This window comes from Protopterus annectens, chromosome 4.part0 (assembly GCF_019279795.1).
Source record: "Protopterus annectens isolate FY-2018-M chromosome 4.part0, PAN1.0, whole genome shotgun sequence".
Classification (NCBI taxonomy): domain Eukaryota; kingdom Metazoa; phylum Chordata; order Ceratodontiformes; family Protopteridae; genus Protopterus; species Protopterus annectens.
Window position 1 is genome coordinate 990,556,453 of NC_056733.1, and position 27,642 is coordinate 990,584,094.

Consider the following 27,642-nt stretch of genomic DNA (forward strand, 5'->3'; position numbering starts at 1 on the left):
GGCTGTGTGAACTGCCTTACCCTCATCAATGGCCTTGGTGACTGTTTCAAAAAAGTCAACCAAGTTCAAGAAGCATGATCTGCCCTTGACAAAGCCGAATTGGGTAGGATCCAATGTCTGTAGGTCCCCTATGTCTTTATTTATGAGTTCCATTATGATCCTTTCCATAGCTTTGCAGACCAGGCTTGTTAAGCTTATGGGGCGGTAATTACCAGGGTCCATAGAAGCACCGCCTTTGTGGAATGGGACCACAGTTGCCATACGCCACTCTTTGGGTACATATCCTGTGGTAAGGATAAGATTAAACAGCAGCCTTATGTGTGGGTTTAGTTCCTCATTGAGTTCGTGTAGCACACAGCCGGGGACACCATCCGTGTCTTCAACTCAAAAAGGATAAGGTCATAATGCTATCTCTCCAGAACACCATTATACCAGTTCCTATCAGGCTATGTCCTTTCTGCACAATGTCATTCAATGCTGCTTGTGTTAAAACAATTGGCATTCTGTATTCTCAGTAATGCTGTGAACATCTCAGTCTGATTACTGCCCCATGACCTGTCACTCAAGCTCACAGGCTTTTATTTATTTATTTATTTTGACTTGTTAAACACTCAGTATCAATCTGTACAGTTTTAAATTACTCTTTTTAATAATAGTTAAGCAGAAATATAATTAAAGAATAAATAATTAAATGCTCAAACAACTACAGCACTTTTTTTAAAGTCAGTATCACATGCATGTTTCCACTTGACCTTTTTATTAGTTTACGTTGTTAGCGGAGCTTCTTATCAAAAGAAAAGACCAGATCCTAGTGTTGTGCACCGTAGGAAACTTGTTATTACACCAGCGTGTCTGCTTGCTACATAACTCACCTGTTGTTCTAAGCTCCTGTTAAACAGGTAAGCCATCCTCCTCTTTACAGTATAATCTCAGGTACCTTAACGGAAGCTAAATTGTGTTTGTGTGCTTTTTTATAGATTTGCATAATGTGGCCAAAAACTTAACTCTTGCCTGCATAGCTGAGTAAGGCACTGCACAGAATATAAGACTACTTGCTGTCCTTTTTTCATTGTATTTTTATTGCTATTTCATTCTTTGGGATCTCAGTAAGTACCCACACTTGTTCCTGTCTGCTTCTCTTTGAACGTTGTAGGCTCTACACTAAAGAGGATGTGCCTTTTGACTTATAGAGGTCTTATTCTTCAGAACATGCACAATAATATAAAATTTCCCTCTTATTCAGTCACTTTTTAAGTGCAAAGTAAGTAGCAGTAATTGGAACTGCACATAATTTATCACCTTTGTCTCTACGCTTGTCTTGAGTTAAAAAATTAAACAGGCAGAACACTATTGTTCTCCACACTAGTTATTATCAAGGAAAAATTTACTGTCATTGAAAAATAATAGATGAGATGATCAACAGCTGGTCCTCAGTGCTATCACAAATATGCAGCCATATAGGTTCAGGTTATAAGTAATGGTATGACATCTAGATCCAGTGAAGTCGTCACGCCCATGCACTCATCCTTCATCAGACACCTCACTAAGTATAATGCCCCCTTTGCTATGTACCTGACCATGCACATGCAACAACCATAATGCCCACAGAGTTCCTCACAAAAAATAATACAGGGAGTAAACACAACGTCCTGTGCAGATCACCTCAAAGCCCTATCTCTGTACTCTACTTCTTAAAGATTGCTGACAGGAGATTTGTATCTGGAAAACAAAGGATCCTTGGATCCCGCTCTGATGGACCTTTTGCACATCTGTAGTATAAACAACATCAGAACTACTAGATCTAACACTTTAAATTTTGCTTGTGACTTAAGCAGAACATGTTGAAGGGACAGGTATGCATCTCAGAGAATCCTCATTCTCTGAAATATGCTTCCCCTTTATGGAAACAGAGCCCTTCACTTACCCCAGCCAATAGATAGGAAATCAGAAAATCACCCCTGGTCTGATGCCTATATCTCTGATGGACAGATGCAACTGTTAAATCATGTCCTAACTAGAATTGTGCCCATTAAAATAACCTCTAAGACACCACTCATGGAATACATTTGGGATGCATGGCTAGGCTTATAAAGGCCCCAGTGTTTGTTAGTCTAGCATACACCTATGAATGTATGAATCTATATAAGTAGAAACACATACTCTTAAACCTGTATTGTTGTGAACAAACATACCACACAGTTACACAGCATAAAAACATTTTTGCAGACAGACAGGCCTCCCTGTACCCCACTTACTTTGTTATATTCACTCTGAGATCATTCCACCTTGGAGAAGGAGCAATAAGTGATATTAAAAACATTTCATTGTTTCTCCAGGAGAGTATGATCTTGAGAAACATACAAAAATACAGTCTGAGTATCAGCATATTGCTCTTATATATAATGTGCTGTAATATATGTGCAGGTGTTCCTTGGTGCAGTAATGTTTGAATGACTGTAATATGAACAACCTCATAGTCAGCAATGGCAGGTAAGTTATAAAGTGTGGGTGGTGACTGTTACAGAAATCTACACAATGTGTGATATCTAGTCTACATGCCATGTAGGTTAGACAAATTCCTTTCTGAACCAATGTGAGATTTCAACAGGAAAATGTGGTTGGTCCTTCATAATCTGTAGCATGGAAACAGGTGAAAATGAAAAAAATGTATTGAAGGGTTTCATAGGTTCATAGGTTGGTCCTTCATAATCTGTAGCATGGAAACAGGTGAAAATGAAAAAAATGTATTGAAGGGTTTCATAGGTTCATAGGTTCATAGGTTGGTACTAGGCTATCAGCCCTAGGGCCTATACAAGCCTGGCCATAACAATTCCCTGGCTATTTCTTCTTTACTATTTACTTCCCTGAACCCCTGTCTAACAGGGCGACTGATGTGATCCCTGGGGTGAATTTCCTTTTTCCCATCCAGTCACCAAGGTTCCTTTTGAAGAGGGCCAAAGAGGTGCCCTGCTTGACATGTATGGGACATCTGTTCCAGAGTCTGGGGAGGCTCTGGGTCAGGAACCTATCCCTCCAGCATGTTTTGTTTATTGCGATGACAAGGTTTAGATCCCTGGAGCGTGTTGCTCTGAGGGATTGGGATTTCTTTAAGTGTAGCATGTCCAACAGCTCTGGGTTTGACATGGCTTTGTATGTTAAGCAGAGATCGCCTCTGAGTAGACGATATGCAACAGAGTACCGCTGGAGTTTTTTAAGGTGGTCAGCATAGGGCAACTGCTTTAGGCCTGTGATTCTTTTAGTGGGGTATTTCTGCGGCCTTTCCAGTTGTTGCAGATGTCTTCAGAGGTACATGCCAAATGGGGAATTGTATTCTATAATGGGTCTAATGAGGGATGAGTTCAGTGGGACAATGACCTCCTTTTTTCTGGATGAAAAGCCCTTAGTGATGAGGTGTGCCACATAGAAGACTGTTGTGGCGATGTGGTTATCGACGGTGAGACCACTGTCCACCTGTGTTCCTAAGTCTCTTATCACACTTTTGGTGTTCAGTGTACTGCCACCTATATGGTAATTCATGGATACATGTTTTTTCCCAAAGGGGATAACTATACATTTCTTGGCATTACCCTACATGTCAGTGATACTACATGCAGAAAAAATAATTTTGCAATGAAGTAAATTACATTAAAAGGCGTCAGTCTCTTCATCCCAGATATCTGCCATATAGGTAGGCGGTCACTGTGCTAAGTGGCTGGAACATCTGAAGGAGCAGGGTCTAATCTAGGTCTTGTCACATATCTCAGCCCCCCTCCCACACACAGATGGAACCCCCCACCCCCGTAGTGTTTCCATTATGGCAGTCTCCAAATAGCCTGTGTATATATTACATCAGTCATTAATAAGATGGATGAACTTGATGCATGATTTTCTGTGCACTGCCCATAGGTTATTGAAATTGCTCAAACATGGGTCAGATGTGAGCCACTCATCCTTAGCAGCTATGAAGTCAAATACAGCTTTCATATGCAGACACACACTGGCAGGCCTGATACTGGAATTATGGGCCACATGTTTGAATTATAGTTTTAACAATGATGCAAGTGACACATCCCACACTGATGAACCTTGTAGTCCTAAGTGGGTCATTTGTGAGGTTACACTGGGAAGTCATGTTATTGTCCCCTTCATACTCTGCTATCCTCGCAACTACCTACCTCATCTACACTTTACAAACGTATACAGATTCAGATCCTGGTGGTCTAGAAATAATACTAACCTTGATGGCTTTCTTTGTATCTCATTTGAGGCTTGCACAGCTAAACCCAAGCATTCTCTATTTGTTGATCAAGTTACCAGGCCCAGTTAACACACACATATATATATATATATATATATATATATATATATATATATATATATATATATATCTCGATCTATGTATATATGTATATATGTATGTGTGTGTGGTGTGTATGTGTGTGTGTGTGTGTGTGTGTGTGTGTGTGTGTGTGTGTGTGTGTGTGTGTGTGTGTGTGTATACATATATACATTGATATACTGGTAGATAAATAGAGCTATAGGTAGATGGGCCAGGTAAACAATAAAGCCAATATACACAAATATTTCCTTCAGGATAGAGTTGCCACAAACCAGTGTGCAGTTAATGAGCTGAGGGAGGTATAAAGAACCACACTCTGGACATAGGTCATTCTGTATTTCATTTGCCTTCCAAAGAAATTTGCAACAAAAATAGCCACAAGTGTTTGAGGGCCTAGCATTGCTGAGGGAGTAAACGCTCAGTTTTAAATGAGTCTATGTACTTCTTTTTCTTTAGTCAAACATTGAAAAGAGTACAGTGAATTGTGATGTTAAATGATATACATATCACTGTTTTAGGTAATCATTCTAATGATTGCAGTGACTTTGAATACAGTGAATTGTGATGTTAAATGATATACATATCACTGTTTTAGGTAATCATTCTAATGATTGCAGTGACTTTGAATACAGTGAATTGTGATGTTAACTGATATATAGATCACTGTTTTAGGTAATCATTCTAATGATTGCAGTGACTTTGAATACAGTGAATTGTGATGTTAAATGATATACATATCACTGTTTTAGGTAATCATTCTAATGATTGCAGTGACTTTGAATACAGTGAATTGTGATGTTAAATGATATACACATCACTGTTTTAGGCAATCATTCTAATGATTGCAGTGACTTTGAATACAGTGAATTGTGACATTAAATGATATACATATCACTGTTTTAGGTAATCATTCTAATGATTGCAGTGACTTTGAATACAGTGAATTGTGATGTTAAATGACATATAGATCTCTGTTTTAGGTAACCATTCTAATGATTGCAGTGACTTTGAATACAGTGAATTGTGATGTTAAATGATATACATATCACTGTATTAGGTAATCATTCTAATGATTGCAGTGACTTTGAATATAGTGAATTGTGATGTTAACTGATATATAGATCTCTGTTTTAGGTAATCATTCTAATGATTGCAGTGAGTTTGAATATAGTGAATTGTGATGTTAAATGATATACATATCACTGTTTTAGGTAATCATTCTAAGGATTGCAGTGACTTTGACTACAGTGAATTGTGATGTTAAATGATATACATATCACTGTTTTAGGTAATCATTCTAATGATTGCAGTGACATTGAAATCAGTGAATTGTGATGTTAACTGATATATAGATCACTGTTTTAGGTAATCATTCTAATGACTGCAGTGACTTTGAATATGGTGTATCTATGTATATCATGGTCAGTAATTCTTTTAAACAATAAATGTGGGTATAAGACAGTTACAGAAAGGATGAAGACATTTGTAGCAGTAGTTTGCTGGATCAAACAAACTTTTTCCTTGTTAGACTTTTTATAAGGCCTATGAGAATGTATTTTACCTTTTTTCCTTTTTAAAAGTTATTTCATTATGGTTTGGTGCTTGAATGATAATTACCTAAAGTGAGGCTTACACACCAAAGGGACATTTTCTCCAACAGAGACTCTAAGGGGTTTCACAGAATAATGACATATCACAATCGACAGCAGCTATTTATTCACAGTGAACCTGTTATTGATTCTGCTTGTAATCTGCAAGAACCATAATTTAAAAATTCCCATGTTTGTGAATGAAATTGAAATTATCTGAAATTAAGGCTCCAGAGCCAGAAGTGTAACGTACAAAGTCATCATCACTATTACTGCTCTGAAATGAATGGATCTAAAATAATAACTGGAACAAAAAGGGGCTGAGGCTGGCTGGAACGCAGTTAATGAGAGAATAAACATTGTCTTTAAGGAGGTATAATATCTTACATTAGGCTGCTTGTCTCTGTTTTATCTCAGCTCTTGCTTTACATAAGTGACTGATTTTTTAATTGTCAAATCAACAGTAATATTGCAGGCAATGTAGCTTTACAAAGAACCTCCAGCATCTACTCCAATACTAAATTCCATCTCTGCACCCCAGTATGACATTACACCAGTGGCTGGGAGGGGACAGAATACTCCTTGCACTATCCAATGTTATACCAGTACATCACCTGTGTAGTGCACCTCTTAGGTCTGGAGCAGGTAAAGAGATTCACTTACATTCACCCCTGATAAACCACATTACCTCTTCCTGGTATAATTTAACAATTTCATAAAGCAGAAAACAATGAAAGTGAATCCAGCATGACTCAGAAACACATAAAAATTTTAATAAAACACCAAGTAAGTGCTTTCACATCTACTACAGATGCTTCATCAGACCTTAGTAGATGTGAAAGATCTTACCCCGTGTTTTATTAAATGTTTTATGTGTTTCTGAGTTGTGTTGCATTCTCTTTCATTGTTTTATGCTGCATATTAGTATTTTTATGAGAGGGTTTGCTTTCCCTACCAGTGGTGATTTTATTTCTGAAGATAATTTAACAATGGCTAAGCCTATCACATAACCAGTGAAAATACCCAAAGCCAACCGCTCCTATATCTCTACCTTATGTGAGTACTGTTAGTGCAGTACTTAAGCCTGCCTGCAGTACCAGCTCTGACATACAGGTGGAGCTGTTGAACTCAGACACCAGCTGAACCATAGAGCCACCTGAATGTCAGCTGTAACAATGCATGACGGAAAAGTACAAATTCTGTTCTGCATGCACTTGAAGATCCAATACTACAGCGACAGCATGCTGTGGTACCGCATTGACAAAGCACAGTTTAAACTTGTAAAAAATAGAAAGCTTGGAGCCATTCCCTTTGTACAAAGGGCATGTCTCCAGTGCTACAGTACTGTGTATGCTCACTTTCCTCATCTGGCTCCCCACCACTCCTTTTCTTCATTGAACCAGTGTCCCCTGTATGTCACACCCGGTACTGCAGCTATTAAAGATATCCATACAGTGCATGCAGCATCAGATTCATCATACAGGTCTGAATGGAAAGATGATAAAATCAGCAAGCAAAGGAGAGCAGTATTTCTGGAGCTGAAGTCATCCTCAAGTCTTGTTGAGTACCTTCACAAGGTGGACCTTGTTTTTACAAAACTTCACCAAGAGAACACTGATATATAGACTGTATTTTATACAGCATATACCATGGACAGAAGCAGGTTAAAACAATTAAAAAGGCAGCTGGGTGCACAAGTCCCAGGATAAAAAAAGTGCCCAGTCCTGGTAGGTGCACTAATGCCAGGATTGGAAAAAATGACAGTGTAGAATCCTCAAGACATGGAAACATTCCTACAATGGGGTTAGGCCAGGTTCATGGGGAGGATGCCCCCTCCCCTTTGTAGAAGGACGTATTACTCCACAAAAAACTCAGACATTGACAGGTCTAAAAAGAGTCATAATAATGATAGCGTGAACTATTGAGGGTTATAAAGAAATGATGTATTGTTACTATTATGCAAGAAACCCAGAATTTCCAGACAGAAGATACACAAAAACAGTAAGAGAGAAATTAGAGGAAAGAAAAATACTTACACAAGAAAAACTGTCAAAACTTCTAATGCAAATTTGCATTAATTAATACAACAGATTCATGAAAACGTCATATAGAACAAGAAACCTTGAAACAGAAGCAATTGAGGAGGTGCAAAAATATAAAGAACAAAATCTAGAGATTTTTGAAAAGTATAAAAAAGAAACATGGATATGGGAAAGAAAGAGAGACCTGATATAATGAAATATTTATGCAAAAGAGAAAGCCACCTAATTAATACGTAAAAGCAACTCCAAAGCTATTTGAAGATAAATACAGGCAAAGGCACCCAGATATAGAGAATTTCACAATACAAAAATAAGATCGCAAAGGAGAAACTTAGAACAGAAGATTAGTAAAGCAGAAGTTAAAATAAATAGAAGCTGAAGTTATGGAGAACCTACAAAGTGAAGGGTTTAGTGTAGAAGGTCTAACACAGGTTATACCACAGCACGATGGAACAACGAGTCCCCGAAGTAAAGAGAAACAGGAGGAGCAGGTGGGAGATGAAATATGGACATGGGAAAGAAAAAGAGATTTAATATGGATCAATATTTATACAAAGTAAACAGCAAAACTAACCAGTACAAAAAGGCAGAACCGAAGGTATGAAGAGAAATACAGGCAAATGAATTCTGAAAATGGACAATTTTACAATACAAAAAGATAAGAAAACAAATGGGGAAAATAGAAAACATGGCTAATAATGGAGAACTTAAAGGAAATAGAAACTGCAGTTATGGATTACCTGGATTAGTGTAGTAATTCTATAACATCACAGTATGGCAGAACAATGTGTCCCCAAATTAAGGAGAAACCACTGGAGCAGGAAGCATTTCATCAGTTGCCATATGAAGATACTTTGGAGCCTTCTGTAGGAAACCAGTACATACATTCAGTTGGAGGTGCACAGCAAGAGAAAGAACAAGAAACTCTGGCAATGCTGACAGTCAGAGAAATTGAAACAAAATTAAGAAAAGATCCTAAATGGAAAACCCCAGACCTAAATATAGTACCCAACTTCTGGTTAAAAGTATTTACATCTTTACATGAAGGTTTAGTCCTGAGTGAAACTATTTATATGTACACCTTAGAACAGATGCCAACCTGGTTAACAACAGAAAAAAATGATACACCTCGTTAAGACTGAACCTGCAAGGTTTCCTAAAAACTGTAGCCCAATAACTTCCCTCTCAGCGATGCATATACTATATACTGGAATGAATGCTGACAGAGTTTATAGTCATTTAAAAAACTCAGTCATGGCAATAGAGCAAAAGGGTAACAGAAGAAAGTCATATGGAACAAAGGATAATTTGTTGTTAAATAAAGCCATAACAGAGAATTGTTAAAAAGGGAAAAACCTAAGTATGGCATGGATAGACTACAAAAAAGCATTTGACAGAATCCCACAGTCATGACTTACAGTGACCATAAAACAGTGGCAAACCACTTTGCAGTTAAGCCACGATAAAGGACAAATTATTACCCCAGGGATAAAAATTCAAAGGGGTATATTCCAGGGTGACTCCTTGTCACCACTTCTCTTTTGTCCTGCCCTTAACCCATTAAGCTGTCTACTTAGCAAATTTTGGCATGGTTACAATTTGGCTCCCAGAAAACACAAAGTGTAAAGACTTCTCATCTTCTTTTTGTGGATGATTTCAAATTGTATAGTTCACCAGATGAGGAACTGAAAGCACAACTGCAAATCTTCAAAACTTTCTCAGTTGATGTAGGAATGTCATTTGGTTTTGATAAATGTGCAAATGCAACCTTTAAAGCAGGAAAGCTGTAGCACCAAGAATGTGACATAAAGGAACTTGAGCAGTAGGGAGTGTATAAATATTTGGGAACACTGATGAAGGATCAACAATAAAACAAACAAATGTGAATAAAACTTAGTAAGGAATATTTTAGAAGACTAAAATTAATACTGAAAACCGTCCTGACATCTAGGAACACAGCTCAGGTTATAAACCAATTGGCTCTTCCTGTTCTACCCTTCAGTTTTGGGGTGATTGTCTGGCCCCAAATGACAGTGGAACAGCTGAACTAGACAATAAGAAAATTGCTGTATGCTTATCAAATGATTTATAAAAGTCAGTGTGTGTACCAAGATTATATATTCCCTGTTCTGAAGGAGGTATGGGCCTCCTCAAAATTGATTACATCTATATATTTGCAATCATGGGACTGCATACATATCTGCTGACCTCACAAGATCCAAACATAGTAAAAGTTTTGAAACATGAGGAGAAAAAATCTAAAATGACTTCCCTGCTTAGTTTAGTGGAAGCATATCGGTGTCAAGCAGGAATGGAAATCAAACTGAAAGTAGATAAAAATCAGGCAGCAACTGAATGTGCCAAGAAACAAAAGAAAGAATATAAGGTGAAAGATCAGATGAGAAGACAAGAATGTGGAAAAAACATAAATATAGTTGCAAGTACGGAAAACTCCTGGAATAATTTCATGATGATCAGGATCTAATACAGGAATGGTTAAGGAGAGATGAATGTTGAATATAGATGGTCCGGGATAGTGGACTACATACATATTGCTTTAAAAAGTATATTAAACATGCAGGTTTTGCAAAATAGAATTGGAAAAAGACAAACTTCTTGTTGCTGGGTGTGATAGACTAATGGCAGAAGGACTGTATACTAAAAGGCATAATAATGCAGCAAGACTGTTGCACTGGGGTTGTGCAAACATTATAATACTGAAGTAGCTGAGAAGCATTGAAAAATGACCTACAAGGCATTATAGAGGATCGTGAAGTTGATATCACATGGGATCACCCATTACCAACAGCTCAAAAAATAGATGTGAGAAAGCCAGATATAGTGGTCCTTAAAAAGAAGATACGAGTAGCATTGATTATCAAAACTGCTACACCCGGTGATTAGTGTCTTACTACAGAGAGAAACAAATAATGGGGGAACAGAGGCATAAAAATTTGGACAGCTTTTAAACATTGATCTTATAAAATTAGAAATGCCCAAAATGGGACATTTTTACATAAATGTGAGGTTTTGCAGGACAGACCACACCAATAATCAATGCAGAGCAGTGGACTATACTTTTTCCTGGAATAAAAAAAATCCTTATTGTAAATATGTATTTATTATTTATTTATTTATTGCAGTTGGTTTACCAGGATAGTCCATTGGGCCTTGAAGAACCCGTTTTCAATGGTGTCCCGGGGAGAAAAGCTCCAAAAAAGAAATAAATGTACATTAACATTTGACAGTAATATCTAGGTACATGCTAGCAAAAGAACATAAGCAAAACATAAATGTACATTAACATTTGACAGTAACAGTCTTGGTACATGCTATCAAAGGAACAAAAGCAAAACATAAACGCAGATTAACGAATAAACATAGTAGATGAATAAAGTAGATTATGATATTACAGGGCATTAAGTAGAGTTGGTTATGTGGGGTGGATGCAAGAGCATTCCCATTGAGATGCTAGGTGTAAGAAAAGTGACTTCTTGAAGGTAGAGTGGTTAGAGGTAATGCAGATGTTTGGTGGTAGAGAGTTCCAGAGGCAAGCAAGGCTAAATGAAAGAAGGTTTTTGCCTGGGGGATGAGTAGGTTTGTGCATTTCTAGTAGATTTTGATTATTAGACCTTAGAACTCTGTTTGGTAGGTGCATTTTAAGGGCAGAGGAAAGGGAGGGACAGTTGGAGGGGTTTAGAATAAGCTTGTGGGCTAGAGTTAGTTGAGTGTAAGTAAGATAGTTGGGAAGCTCTAACCATTTTAGTTTATGGAGGGAGAGACAGTGGTGAGTGGAAGACTTATGAGCGGTGGCGAATTTAGCAATTTTGTTATAGCAAGAGGTGAGCTGTTTTTTTTAACAAGGACTGAAGATTAGTAAGTAGTGGGGCACCATAGAGAAGGGAGGGGATAAGGAAGGAAGTAGCTAGAGTGATTTTAGTGGTGGATGTGAGGTAGGCATTTTGTCTATACAGCATGCCAAGTTTTTGATGTGTTTTTTTGATGGTTTTTTGTAGGTGGGAATTAAATTTTAGTTGGTTGTCAATGTGGACCCCAAGTAGTTTGGTCTCTGACACTATTTTGAGAGGTGAGTTATTTTGACTAGTAACTAAGAATGAGTTCATGTTGGGAGGAGTGAGTTTGGAGGGAGTAAATAACATTAATTTGGTCTTGGTGGCATTGAGAGCTAGATGATTGCTTAGCATCCATTGCTCTGTGGAAGAGAAGGCGTCTTGAGTAAGTTTTTGTAGTGTGGAGATAGAAGAGGCAGAGCAGATGATAGTAGAATCATCTGCATATTGGATGATGCTAGAGAAAGGGATAAATTTGTGGAAGTCGTTAATAAAGATATTGAAGAGTAGAGGACCCAGTATGGAGCCTTGTGGAACTCCGGTAGGGGTACTTAGGAAGGAGGAAGTTGCTTTTTTCCATTTTACAGCTTGATTTCTGTTGGATAGATAGCTAGAGAACCAGTTCAGAGAGGAGGAGGATAGGTAGAGTTTGGAGAGTTTAGTTAAGAGCAGGCTGTGAGAGATAGTATCGAAGGCTTTGGAAAGATCAAGGAGTAAGGTGGAAACGATTTGTCCAGAGTTGCGGGCTTTATTGACAATTTCAAGGAAGGAGAGAAGGGCAGTCATGGTGCTATGATTAGGTCTGAAACCATGCTGTGTGGGGGTTATAAGATTGTTGTCTAGGAGATGACGAAGGAGTTGGAGTTGCACACATTTTTCAAGGATTTTTGAAATGGGGGACAGGATGGCTATGGGACGGAAATTAGTAATGCTGTTATTGTTACCACCTTTGTGTAATGGTATAATAAAGGCTTGTTTCCAAATTTGGGGAACTGTGCCTTCTTGTAGGGAGCGGTTAATTAAGATGCTAATGGGGTAGGCAAGACTTTTAGCAGCAATGCTAAGAAAGTAAGAAGGGATATTATCAGGAGCATTGGTACATGGTTTCAATTTCTGAAGGAGTTTCTTAATAGTAGCAGTAGGAATGGGATTTAAAGTGAAGAGAGTGCAGTTGGGGGGCATTGAATTTTGGGGTGGTATAGATGAGGATAGAATTTGTGTAGAAGAGGGGGTAGTGGAATTAGTGGGTTGGGAGTAGGGAGTGGATGTAGAGATTATGGGGGTGGGTGAAGGGGTATTAGATGATGGGGAGGAGATAGAGAATGAGGAGGTCAGTTTGGAAATAGAGTCAATAAAGAAGGAATTAAATTGGGTGGCTAAATCTAGTTCTGGAGCATTTGGATCTGGGGTAGGAGTATCTGGTTTGCTGGGGTGGAGGAGAGTGGAGATTCCTTTCCAGAATTTTTGAGGGGTGTTTTTGTTTTGGTTTTGGAGTGTAGAGAAATAGTTTTGTCGATCCAAAGAGATGTGTTTCTTAACTTTATTGCGGAACATTTTGTATTCGTTAAGGAGTGGGGTTGCCTTATGTTTTTGGTAGCGTGCCCACACTTTGTCTCTTTGTCTCATGGTAGAAAGAGTAGTTTTAGATAGCCAAGGGGCTGATTTAGTTTTTATTCTCTTTGTCCGTAGGGAACTTGGGAGTCAAGTAATTTTAAGAATGTTGAGTTGAAGTATGAGACTGCATTGTCTAGAGGTAGTGTTTTTAGACAAGTCCAATTTACTGCTTTTAGTGAGTTTGAAAAGGTTATTGGGTTGAAGTTTTTTTGGTCACGGATCATAATGAAGTTGTGGGTCCGTTGAAGGATAGTGGGAAGTCGGTGGGTAAAGGTGGGTAAGTGGTCACCTAGTGGGTCGGGAAGGATGCCACTGTTGGTGAAATAGTGGGGATGAGAGACTAGAATCCAATCCAATATACTCCCATTTGAGGGGTTTTTGGCTGGGTGAGTAGGCAAGTTGATCAGTTGTGATAAATTGTAGAGGTTGATATTAGTGGTGTTTGCAGGAGCCTGGATAAGGGCCCAGTTAATGTTTACATCTCCAAGGATTACGGTTTCATTACTAATGTTACTGGATAGCCAAGAAAGGATAAGTTCAAGTGTAGAGATATTATCCCCTGGGGGGATATAGAGGGAAGCTATACATAGGTGTTTGTAATTATTGATTTGTAGTAGAGTAAGGAGAAGTTCAGCGTTGTTAAAGTGTGGGATAGGTTTGTTGTAGGGAGAAACTACTAGGGAGGAGGAATATATAAGGGCTACTCCTCCACCTTTTTTGAGAGGTCTGTCTTTTCTTATGATGGAGTAGTTTGGGGGAACTATTTCAGAGTCCTTAATATGAGGTTTTAACCAGGTTTCAGAAATAGTCAAGATGTCAGGTTTATTGTGTATAAGCCAAGCATGAAGGTTTGGGACTTTGTTAAAGATACTTTGCGAGTTTAAGGAAGTGAATAATAAGGATTTAGTTGTGGTGGTTATAGGGGCAGGGCCTGGGTTGGGATGGATGTCACCTGATATGAGAGTACTAATCAGGTGTGGTATATAATAGTTTAGGTGAATAGATAGCAAGGTGGTGAGATTGGGGTTTATTGTGAAATGGAGGGATTTGCTAGTAGTTATAGGAATGGAGATTGTGTGATGGGAGATAAGTTTGTATCGAAAAAGAAGGAGGTTGTCTGAGGGGTATAAATAGAGGGAAATAAGAGAGTATGATTGTGATGGAGGTGAGTTGTGCTGGTTAGTTATATGAAAGGATTGGAAGTTGAAGGAAATAGTGGGCTGGGAGAGATGGTGGAAATAAAATAAGGAGAGGAGAAGTAGTAGTGAAAGGAAGATGGAGGAGTATTTAGAGAGCATGTTGTAAAAGAGTAACAGTAGAACAGTAATAGAATAGTGTTGTTTGGTATATAGGAGACAGTTTTATATAGAGGAAGTGTATGTGATCTTAGAAGTGAGGAGAGTAGTATTAGTTATAGAGGGGTGTGGTCAAGAAGAGGGAATGGAGTAGGATTGGTTAATAAGATGAAAGTGGGGAGTAGAGTGAAAGTTGGTTTTGGTGGGAAAAAAGGAAGGTGTGTTAGGAGGTATGAATACTGATTGGAGAAGAGTGGAAGTGGGAGTGGTTGTTGGAGGGATAAATGTAGACGTGCTGGTGGCGGGTGGGAATTGGGGGCAGGGTAGGGGAGCGGAGTGAGCCTGCAGGGCGAACGGAGCGGGTTGAGCCCAAGAGCAGAAGAGGAGCGAGAGACTATCAGAGGAGCAGTATTAGTGAAGTGTAAGTAGTAGAAGGTTAAGTGGAGAGGGTCTGGACAAGGTGTGAGGAGTGGGCTAAAGGTATTAGGAGAAGAGTGAGGGACAGAGATGTGGGAACTGAGAGACAGAAGGAGAGAGTTGTTAGGTTCACTTCTTATCCTAGCACAAAGGAGAGTTGTAAGTTAAAGTTTTAAGCTCAAAATCAATGGAGAAGGGATGTTCTCTAGTGGACAATGCAGGAATGCAATGGCTCACCAGGGAATACTTGGGCTGATGGGATAGAGGGAGAAGGGAGCAATAGTAACAAAGAACAGTGTGAGGTATGGAAGATAGAGGAGAGGAGTTGAGTGGGTTAGGCTGCTGGCAATCCTGAGTATACTGCTACTGCTAGGAGAGCAAGAGTACAGTAGTTCTAGCTTAGCAGATGAATGTACTTTAAGTTCTTTTAGAGTCTCTTGGGTATACTTTTCTTCGAAAGGAGTTGAAGCAGCAGAGAGTATTGCTTTGGCAATAGGGAGTACAGCTCTAGTTAGGTCCAAATATCCACCCAGGCAAGAACACAGGGGGAAAAGATTCAGGGCAAGAAAGAGAGCGACACGCTCACAGCTGAGGATGCACAGCAGCCAGGAATGGGCAAGATTAAAAAAATCTTGAGCTGTTTCTTTTTCATATAATATTAAGAGATTTTCAGACACAAACTAGTTGTTTTCTGTGACTATTAAAGAAATGTCTGAAAACAGTAACTGTTCTAAAATCACAAGATATTTGACATTTTTCATGTTTTTCACAAGGCACAATGTCCCAAACAGGGACAGTCCTGCATAACGTGAGACAATAGCACCTTTGACTTCAATGGGCTACACCACTCTTAGAGTTTTTACACTGGTGCTTAACTCCAATGTAAAACTTGTAAGTGTTGAGGTAGAGTGAATTCAATTCCTCTTTCTGAACTGGCCATAATGTCCTGGAAATCCTTATTAGTTGATGCAGTTTGAGGCCTCCTGGAGCACGTTACAGAATCGGGAGAGTGTACATAATTGGGAATACCAGAGCTCATACTACTGAACTGGGAGCAGTGAGTTACACAAGAGCACATGTTACAGAAACAGGAGTAGTGTAACCATGTAGGGTAACACTACTGCACAATTTACAGAATCAGGAGTTGTGTAAACACTTGGACAAACATCAGAGCATTTGTTACAGAATCAGGTGCAATGTAAACATTTGGGGTAACACAGGAGCACATGTTATAGAACTGGGAGTAGTATAAGCATTTGGAGTAACAGCAGAAAATATGTTACATAACCAGGATTAGTGTATGCCTTGGTGTAACACCAGAGCATATATTTCAGAATTTGGATTATTGTACGCATTTGGGGTAATACTGTATTTTGAGCTAAAAAAAGCGTATGTTACAGAATTGAAAGTAGTATAGCCTATTGGAGTGACACCATAACATGTGTTGCAGAACTGGGAGTTGTGTAAGCTGTTGGGGTAAGATCAGAGAACGTTACAGAATCTGAAGTTGTGTAAGTTCTTGGGGTAACACCAGAGCACATGTAGAAGATTCAGAGGTAGTATATGCACTTGGGGTATAACAATAGAGAATATGTTACAGAACTGGGAGTAGTGTAATCACTTTTGGTAACACCAGACAATATGTTACAGAAACAGGAGTAGTGTAAGCATTTGAGGTAATGCCAGAGCGCATGTTACGGAATCAGGAATACAGTAAGCCTTGAGCTGACATCAGAGCACATGTTACAGAGGGGGCAATACAAGCACTTTGGGAAACATTAAAACACGTTATAAAAGCAGCAGTAGTCTAAGTCTAGAGTAACATACTATGTGAAGTGTAAGTTATTTTGGAATCTACTGCTATGAAAATTAGGGAAAGCAAGCATTTCAGGGCATCCAAACATATGATTGTCTTCACTGTGTCACTTTCTCGCTTTCTTGTAGTCATAGAAAAAAAAAAGAAAAATAAACAAACGAAACAAAAATAATGAACTTGAAAGTGAATGAAATGTATGTGAATCTGTAGTCGGGCACATAAATTGCATGTTTTCAGGAGAAAATAAGTTCATCAGAATAGCTGGAGTTCTTGGAAAATGAAGGTATCTGATATGTGAAAACATTACAATACAGCTGCTTCATTGTCAAACAAGCAGAACTTTACTGTTATCTAAATCTAACAAATGGCTTCATAATCCCTTACAAAGAGTAATATTGCTGCAATCCTGCTTTTCACTGAGACATTACATAAAAGAGTTTCATAAAGTAATGCAACAAATACCAGGGACACAGCTTTAACATCCCAAAAGTTTTCCTAAGCATGGATTTAGCAGGTACTGGCAAAACATATGCAGACTTGACCTGTTGTGAGTTTGTGGCAGTTGCTGCATGTTGTATTTGTTTTCCCAGATTAAGTTATTTCCCCCTTCCCACTCAAGACAGACAAAACCTAGAAGATTGTTTCATTATATACTCACCGGTTTCTTGCACACAGCTCACACTCATTGCCATAGGTTTCCCCATCTGTGCCACAAACAGGCAAAAACACAATTGGGCACGCTCTTGACTGGTAAGGAAGACAGTTAGGCTAGAAAAATAACAGAATATGAGTAATTAGACATCAGCTAAACAATATCATAAAAAAGATATATCCTTTGCTGGAATATGGTCATTTTGAAAACTGAGAGATTAAAATGCTTTATTTGTGAAAAAATGTATCTTAAAAAATAAGCTTTTGTTTATTAGAAGCCTCTTAACATAGCAGTACATACTGAGAAGTTAAATTGCAGGAACTTTTGTTTAGGAAGAGTTACATGTTTAGTGATTGTCAAAAATATTACTTACTTCATTCTATAAGCTCAAAGTCTGGACAGACAACCGTAGAGTCACTGAACAGTCAGTCTTTCTGCAGACCACCCTTATGATGAGACAGTAAAACATGGAAGTGATGCATAATAGCAAGCAAGCAGATTTTGAGAAGCTCCAATCAGCACAACCTGCCTATTGGCTCCATAAACCAGGAACTATGAAGTGAGTTTCCTAACGGCATTAATATATGACCTCAAACCTGGCAGCCTTCACTTATTAATGTCACGTGTAGTCATACACATCCCTTCGCACACACGCACGCACGCACACACTCACACACGCATGCACAAAAAACATTATGCAATGTCACTAATGAAACATTAGTTCAGAGGGCTATGACAGCTAGCTGTTACCAGACCCATACTGCAGATGTAGGTTTAATTCCTTTCATATCCTCTTACAGTAATGTGTGATTTAAGCAAGTGTTTCAAACAGAATAAACCATCCGAGTCAACCTTAATAAAAGTGTTTCATGTTTAGAAAATCCTACTTGGTTATAAAAGGCCATAAGTAAACATTTATATATCTCATACAGAAGTTTATTGTGACTCTTTGCTTTTGATCAATACTTAGAGTAAATAATCAATTTTCCTGATGTCCATGCTTCCCTTTCACATAGTTTGGATTTTTAGGACTGTATACCAGGGTCTGTCTTTCCCCTGCTTTGGGTATTTGTAAGGAAGATTAGTACAGAAAAAGAAAATTATTATGTACTCATGGTGATGTTTGTGGGAGAATTACCTGTGCACATTCCCATGAACTTATTTTAGTCTGCTCTGAAGTTTTGCCTGATGTTAAGAGATTTAAAAGTTTGTGAGCTTCCTTCTTTGACAGTTTTTGCTGATTGTTTTTTTTTTTTTATATGTGCGCAAGAATTCTGGACAAAAACAAAATAGCAGATGGACAAAGGACTAAAACCAGGAAAAGACTTTAAATATTAAGCATATAAAGTTAGCTGCTAAAATAACAGTTTCTTAAGAGCATGCAATTTATTAAGGGTATAAAGTCTGAAACTCAAATGTCTGTCATTATTTAGAGACTTCAGTACTCAATGATTTGTGGGAAAAAAAACACAGAAATTTTATGAAGAATAGACCAAAATATGAGGCAAAAAGCTAGATGTGTGAAGATCTGGATAAGTAAGAGCTATAGATTGCGTTTTTAGCAAAATACTACCCTGATTTTAATTAAAACAAACATAAATGCAGCCACTGCTGTATGTAAGAAGTACAAAATTATCTCTTTATTTAGGTCAATACATTTTCAACGCACTGTACTTCTGCATGCTTAGATTATACACGTACATACACATATCAAGAAATACACCTACACGTGTGCATGTAGAGGTGTATAGTCAGGCAGACCCACACACCATCAGGTGTATAGTCTCACACACACACACACACACACACACACACACACACACACACACACACACACACACACACACACACACACACACAGATACACACACACACTGTACATCTGCATTCTTAGGTGATCCACGTACATACACATGTCAAGACATACACATACATGTGTGCCTATAGAGGTGTATAGCCAGACACACACACACACACACACACACACACACACACACACACACACACACACACACACACACACACACACACACACACTGTACATCAGCATTCTTAGGTGATACACGTGCATACACATGTCAAGACATACACATACATGTGTGCCTGTAGAGGTATATAGTCAGGCAGACACACACACCATCAGGTGTATAGTCTGTCAAACACACACACACACACACACACACACACACACACACACACACACACACACACACACACACACACACACACACTCACATACACACACAAACACACACACACATGTACACATTGTACATCAGCATTCTTAGGTGATACACGTACATACACATGTCAAGACATACACATACATGTGTGCCTGTAGAGGTGTATGGTCAGGTAGGCACACACACACCATCAGGTGTATAGTCTGACACACACACACACACACACACACACACACACACACACACACACACACACACACACACACACACACACACACACACACACACACACACACACACACACTGTACATCTGCATTCTTAGGTGATACACGTACATACACTTACATATGTGCCTGTAGAGGTGTATAGTCTGACAGACACACACACCATCAGGTGTATAGTCTGACAAACACACACACACACACACACACACACACACACACACACACACACACACACACACACACACACACACACACACACACACAGTGTACAACTGCATTCTTAGGTGATACACGTACATACACATGTCAAGACATACACATACATATGTGCCTGTAGAGGTGTATAGTCTGACAGATGCACACACCATCAGGTGTATAGTCTGACAAACACACACACACACACACACACACACTGGACATCTGCATTCTTACGTGATACAAGTATATACACGTCAAGATATACACATACTTGTTAGCACTATTAAACCATAAGCACTACTTACTCTTATACTCTCTACGATTACCCTGTCCTCTATTGGTCCGTCTTAAATTCAGTTTCCCTATTACTCTAGCATGTCCAAAGGTCAGTCAATGGTTTCCTCTCCAGTCCAGCTGGTGAATCTGGGAATTTTGAGGCAATGTTACAACTGTCTCATGTACACGGACAACCCTCTCCTCCTCCAAACAGGTTCAAATATATGTGAGAGATGCAACTATTTAGCCAAACTGGAGGCTGAGCTCACTCATCTCAAAACTGGTGTAACCAGTCAGGAGGAGAAGGTAACCTCATACAACACAATTCCAGTATCACATAGTCCCACCACATCAGTGAACCAAACACATAAATACACAAAAACATACTCAGAGGCTCTAAATAAAAATCTACCTAAGCAACAGAGACCTCCAAAGCAGACATCCAAGCAAACGCTACCTCAAAACAAAACACACATGACACATAACCCACAAAGTCAGTGTGCCAAGCAGCCACAGCCCTTAAGGCTGAATAACACACCTGATACTCTTGTTATAAGTGACTCTATTGTCAGACACACTGACGTCCCGCTCACCAGGCTGAATAAAGAGAAGGTCACAGTGAGCTGCCTGTCGGGTGCTAGGATCCGACACATAACGCAAGCACTCAGGTCACTCCAAAGCAAATACAAATATGACTCAGTCATTGTACATGCTGGTGTGAATGACCTGAGACGTACCTCCCTGGACTACATGAAAAGAGACATAGTGGAGCTCTCTGATCATGTAGCCCAGGCTGGTATGACCCTGACCTTGAGCAGCATCTTACCCTCACCTAGAATGATGCCACAGTACAAAGACAAAATGATCGATTTTAACAATTGGCTAAAATTTTGGTGTCATTCAAAGGGGATCCAGTGTCTGTCAGCCTGGGATGACATGCTCGACAAGTCACGTTCGCTAGGGACAGCTTGCACCTGTCACCACTGGGCTTCGGATATTGGCAAAGGCTCTTGCCACCCCATAGTGCCTTTTTTAGGCAAGGCTCAAAAGTCAAACCCACCCCCATAGACAGCACAAGGAACAAGAAACTAAGGGTAATGCTGCTAAATGCTAGAAGTCTTAACCTCAAGATGCACGCACTCAAAGCTCTCCTCAGTATGGAGAACATTGATATCTGTGCAGTGACAGAAACCTGGTTCAAGACTCCAGAGAGCACCCCAGCACTACCAGGCTATACCTCATATCATGCTTTTTGGCCCCAAAACCCAGACTGAACCACAAAAGGAGGGGGAGTTTCCATATTTATCAAGGATATCCACACCTCCAGGTTAGTGGCATTGCACGAAGTATCGGAGACCATCCATGTGCAACTAACAGTGGGAAAGACTGCTTTTCAGTTTATAGCATCCTACAGACCACCCTCTCAAAGTCAGGAATCCCATTCGGCTTTCCTGAAAACATTGGAGAACATGAAGATCTCTCCGAACACCATTATATTGGGCAACTTCAACTACCCAAACATTGACAGGGAGCACTACTCAAGCCCCAGCACCTTAGCCCAAAGATTCCTGGAAATTATAAACTCAAATGCTATGGAACAACTAGTCACCACTCCCACAAGAGGAGACAACATACTAGACCTGATCATTACCAACATGGGGACTCTATGCTCCACACCAGAAGTATATCCCTCATTGGTAAGATCAGACCATAAATTAATTTCACTGGATGTCCACATCCCGACCCCACCCTCAGCCCAGAAAACCACAGTGAAAAACTTCTCAAAAGCGAACTTCTCACTTCTCAAAACCAAAGTGGAATCCTTCAAGGCCCCAAGGCCAGTGGAAACTACAGCCCAAACTGCAGAATCCTATATAAATGCATTCTACGGACATCTCCAGGAATGCATGGATCATACTATCCCAAACAAAACCAAGACCCAATCATCCAAAGGCAGGCATCCAGTCTGGTGGACCCCTGCCATAAATAAACTGTACAACAGAAGGAGGAAGCTACTACATGATAGAGCAAAATCCCTAATAGGGAAGGCATCTCTGATCAGTACTAGCAAAAAATTACAATCCCTCATAAAATCCTCCAAGGCCAGCTTCGAGAGAAAAATTGCACAGGACGCCAAAGACAATCATAAGGCTTTTTTCAGTTATGTTAGAAACCTGGGATGCAACTCCCAGACTTGTTCTGAGTTGATTCTAAACGACAAAAAAATACACTGAACCCACAGACATCGTCAATATCCTGGCAGTCAGGTTCAGTGCAAACTTCTCCACCCCCTCCCCACCAAAAGAGCAAGTATCTATCCCGACAGAGGGCTGCCTCCCAAACATCTCAGATGCTCAGGTGAAGGCTGCCCTCTCCAAAGCAAAAAACACTGCTTCCATGGGACCAGATGGCGTCCCAGGTTGCATCCTACATGAACTACAAGAGGAACTAATCCCTCAAATAAAACAGCTATACAATTTCAGCCTCACTACAGGATATGTGCCCACAGAATGGCGTACAGCAACAGTGGTCCCACTCCACAAGGGTGGAGCCTCTACGGACCCTGGAAACTATTGCCCCATAAGCCTGACTAGCTTATTCTGCAAGGCTATGGAGAGGATCATCATGGAGCTCATAAACAAAGACATTGGGGACCTACAGACACTAGATCCTACCCAGTTCGGCTTTTTCAAGGGCAGATCCTGCCTTTTGAACCTGGTTGACTTCTTTGAAACAGTCAGTCCACACAGCCTATCTGGACCTTGCAAAGGCATTTGACACAATACCCCACTCGGGTATCATAGATAAGCTATCCAGCATAAATATAAACCCCTATGTCACAAGATGGGTCGCAAACTGGCTCAAAGACAGAACCCACAGAGTGAGAGTTGCTGGAGCCATGTCAGACTCGAAACTGGTCACAAGTGGCGTCCCACAGGGTTCTGTCCTGGGACCACTCTTGTTCGGTATATACTTTTCCGAGGTACAGGTAAACGTGGGAGGACTATGGCTAAACAAGTTCGCAGACGACTGCAAACCGGGCGCCATAATCAACTCTCCAGCTGACACAAACATCCTTCAAAAAGGTCTCACAGAGACAGATAACTGGTGCCAGCGCCATGGTTTAAAGCTAAATGCCAAAAAATGTATAGTCATACCCTTTGGCAAAAACAATGTGCCCACAAATTACCACATAGGCGAAACATTAAGTACAGAGAAAGTTATTAGGGACCTGGGGACCCAAGTTGATAGCAATCTCTCCTTTGAAAACCACATTGCCAAAGTGGATAGAAAGACTTTCTACATAGCCCACCTCATCACGAAGGGTTTCACATCTAGATCAAGAGAGGTAATCGTGCCCCTTTATTCACCCCTCATCAGGCCCATCATAGAATACAATGCCCCATTTTGGGATGTACCTTACCCGACACCTGCAGCAATTAGAAAGACCCCAAAAGTATCTCACCAAGAGGATCAAGGGTCTCAAACAGATGCCATATGCTGCTCGGTTAAAAAAAACTCCAGCTCTACTCAGTTGCATACTGCCTACTTCAAGGCAATCTATGCCTGACGTACAAAGCTATGTCAAATCCAGAATTAATGGACATGCTCCACCTCAGTAAATCTAAATCCCTTAGAGCCACATGCTCGAGGGACTTGAACCTCTGCACAGAAATAAATAGAACTTGCTGGAGGGACAGGTTCATAACCCAGAGGCTCCCTTCGCTCTGGAATAAAATTCCAGTTCATGTGAGGCAGAGCACCTCACTGAATCTCTTCAAGAAGAATCTCGATAAGTGGATGGGGGATCGTAGGTTTGTCCCAGGGATTACTCCCGTGTCACTATTAGACAGAGGTACAGTAAACTAAACCTTAAAAAGGGCACCGTATACTCAAATCAAGGGGTGGCGTAAGCCATACAGAATTGGGCTAGGCTTATAATTGCCCCAGGGCAGATAGCCTAGTATGAACGTATGAACCTATGCCTGTAGAGGTATATAGTCTGACAGACAAACACACACATTGTACTTCTGCTTTGTTAAGTAATGCACATGCATACACATGTCAAGGCATAAACTTACACATGTGCCTGAAGAGGTGTATAGTCAGACACACACACACACACACACACACACACACACACACTGTACATCTTCTTTGTTAGGTAATGTACATGCATACACATCTCAAGACATACACCTACACATGTACCTGTAGAAATGTATAGTCAGACACACACACACACACACACACACACACACACACACACACACACACACACACACACACACACACACACTGTATATCTGCTTTGTTAGGTAATGCACATGCATACACATGTCAAGACATACACCTACACATGTACCTGTAGAGGTGTATAGTCAGACACACACAAACACACACACACACTGTACATCTGCTTTGTTAGGTAATGCACATGAATGCACATCTCAAGACATACACCTACACAAGTACCTGTAGAGGTGTATGGTCAGACACACACACACACACACACACACACACACACACACACACACACACACACACACACACACACACACTGTACATCTGCTTTGTTAGGTAATGCACATGCATACACATGTCAAGACATACACCTATACATGTGCCTGTAGAGGTGTATAGTCAGACACACACACACACACACACACACACACACACACACACACACACACACACACACACACACACACACACACACTGTATATCTGCTTTGTTAGGTAATGCACATGCATACACATGTCAAGACATACGCCTACACATGTACCTGTAGAGGTGTATAGTCAGACACACACACACACACACACACACACACACACACACACACACACACACACACACACACACACACACACTGTACATCTGCTTTGTTAGGTAATGCACATGCATACACATCTCATAACATACACCTACACATGTACCGGTAGAGGTGTATAGTCAGACACACACACACACACACACACACACACACACACACACACACACACACACACACACACACAGTACATCTGCTTTGTTAGGTAATGCACATGAATACACATCTCAAGACATACACCTACACATGTACCTGTAGAGGTGTATAGTCAGACACACACACACACACACACACACACACACACACACACACACACACACACACACACACACACACACACACACACACACACACACACACACACACTGTACATCTGCTTTGTTAGGTAATGTACATGCATACACATCTCAAGATATACACATGTACCTGTAGAGGTGTATAGTCAGACACGCACACACACACACACACACACACACACACACACACACACACACACACACACACACACACACACTGTACACCTGCTTTGTTAGGTAATGCACATGTCAAGACATACACATGTGGCTGTAGAGGTATATAGTCAGACAGACAAACACACATACACACACACAAGACAGACACACACACACAAGACAGACACACACACACACACACACACACACACACACACACACACACACACACACACACACACACACACACACACTGTACATCTGCTTTGTTAGGTAATGCACATGCATACACATCTCAAGACATACACCTACACATGTACCTGTAGAGGTGCATAGTCAGAGACACACACACACACACACACACACACACACACACACACACACACACACACACACACATACACACACACACACACACACACACTGTACTTCTGCTTTGTTAGGTAGTGCACATGCATACACATCAAGACATATACATACACAATTAGTTTCATAGGTTCATACGTAGGTACTAGGCTATCTGCCCAAAGGCATTTATAAGCCTGGCAGGAATATGTTGGCTTTCACCGCCCCCTTAGATTAGTTCCCTGTGCCTCTGTCCATCAGAGCTATTGAAGTGATCCCCAGGGTAAACTTTCTGTTTCCCATCCACTCGTCAAGGTTTCTATTGAAGAGTGTTAGCGAGGAGCTCTGCCTAATGTAGACTGGAATCTCTTTCCAGAGCATGGGAAGTCTCTGGGATAGGAATCTATCCCTCCAGCACATCCTATTTATTGTATACTTTGTTTTTTCCAAAGGGGATGACTATGCACTTTTTTTGCATTTAGCTTGAGGCCATGGCTTTGACACCAGGTATCTGTCTCAGTGAGATCCTTTTGGAGGATGTCTATGTCAGCCGGAGAGTCAATTATAGCCCCTAATTTACAGTCTTCTGTGAACTTGGTCAGCCATAGTCCTCCTGTGCTTGCCTGTACCCAGTTCAGTTTTGTTAAGAGCAGATCATGCCTCTTAAACCTGGTGGACTTCTTTGAGACAGTTACCAAGGCTATTGATGAGGGAAAGGTGGTCCACACAGCCTACCTAGACCTTGCAAAGGAAGGTCGAACAGGAGGGGTCCTAGGACTTAGCCCTGGGGAACACCACTTGTAACCAGTTTAGAGTGAGACCTAGCTCCCACGACTCTTACCATGTGGGTTCTGTCTGTGAGCCAGTTGACAACCCATCTCGTGACATAGGGGCTTATGTTCAGGCTGGTGAGCTTGTATATAATACCAGAATGGGGATGGTGTCGAAGGCCTTTGCAAGGTCTAGGTAGGCTGTGTGGACCACCTTTCCCTCATCAATAGCCTTGGTAACTGTCTCAAAGAAGTCCACCAGGTTTAAGAGGCATGATCTGCTCTTAACAAAGCTGAACTAGGTAGGGTCCAGTGTTTGGAGGTTCCCAATGTCTCTGTTAATGATATTCATGATGATGCGCTTCATAGCTTTGCAGACCAAGCTAGTAGAGGTGTATAATCAGACAGACAGATGCACATACACACACACGCACACACACACACACACACACACACACACACACACACACACACACACACACACACACACACACACACGCATGCACACACAGACACACATACACACACACACACACACGCACACACACGCCCACACACACATACACACACAGAGGGAGAGAGAGAGGGAGAGAGAACAGCTGTTCTTCATTTCAACTGTAGAAAGATTTGAACACAAGATGAAACCTGGCTGTACCTTTGGTTGCAAAGGAAATAAAATGGACCAGATAAATAAATAAATAAATCTATTGTGAAAAAAAAACATCTAAAACACGTACACTGTCC

At 40.4% G+C, this 27,642-nt stretch overlaps 1 protein-coding gene across 1 annotated transcript in view; it reads right to left on the reverse strand.

Moving 5' to 3' along the window:
- LOC122800381 (trypsin inhibitor ClTI-1-like) overlaps positions 1 to 27,642 on the reverse strand; it is a 944,875-nt gene that overhangs the window by 453,550 nt on the left and 463,683 nt on the right. Inside the window, exon 3 of the mRNA XM_044069829.1 lies at positions 17,622 to 17,731. Coding sequence (XP_043925764.1) covers positions 17,622 to 17,731 — 110 coding nt within the window. The remainder of the gene's footprint in view (positions 1 to 17,621; positions 17,732 to 27,642) is intronic.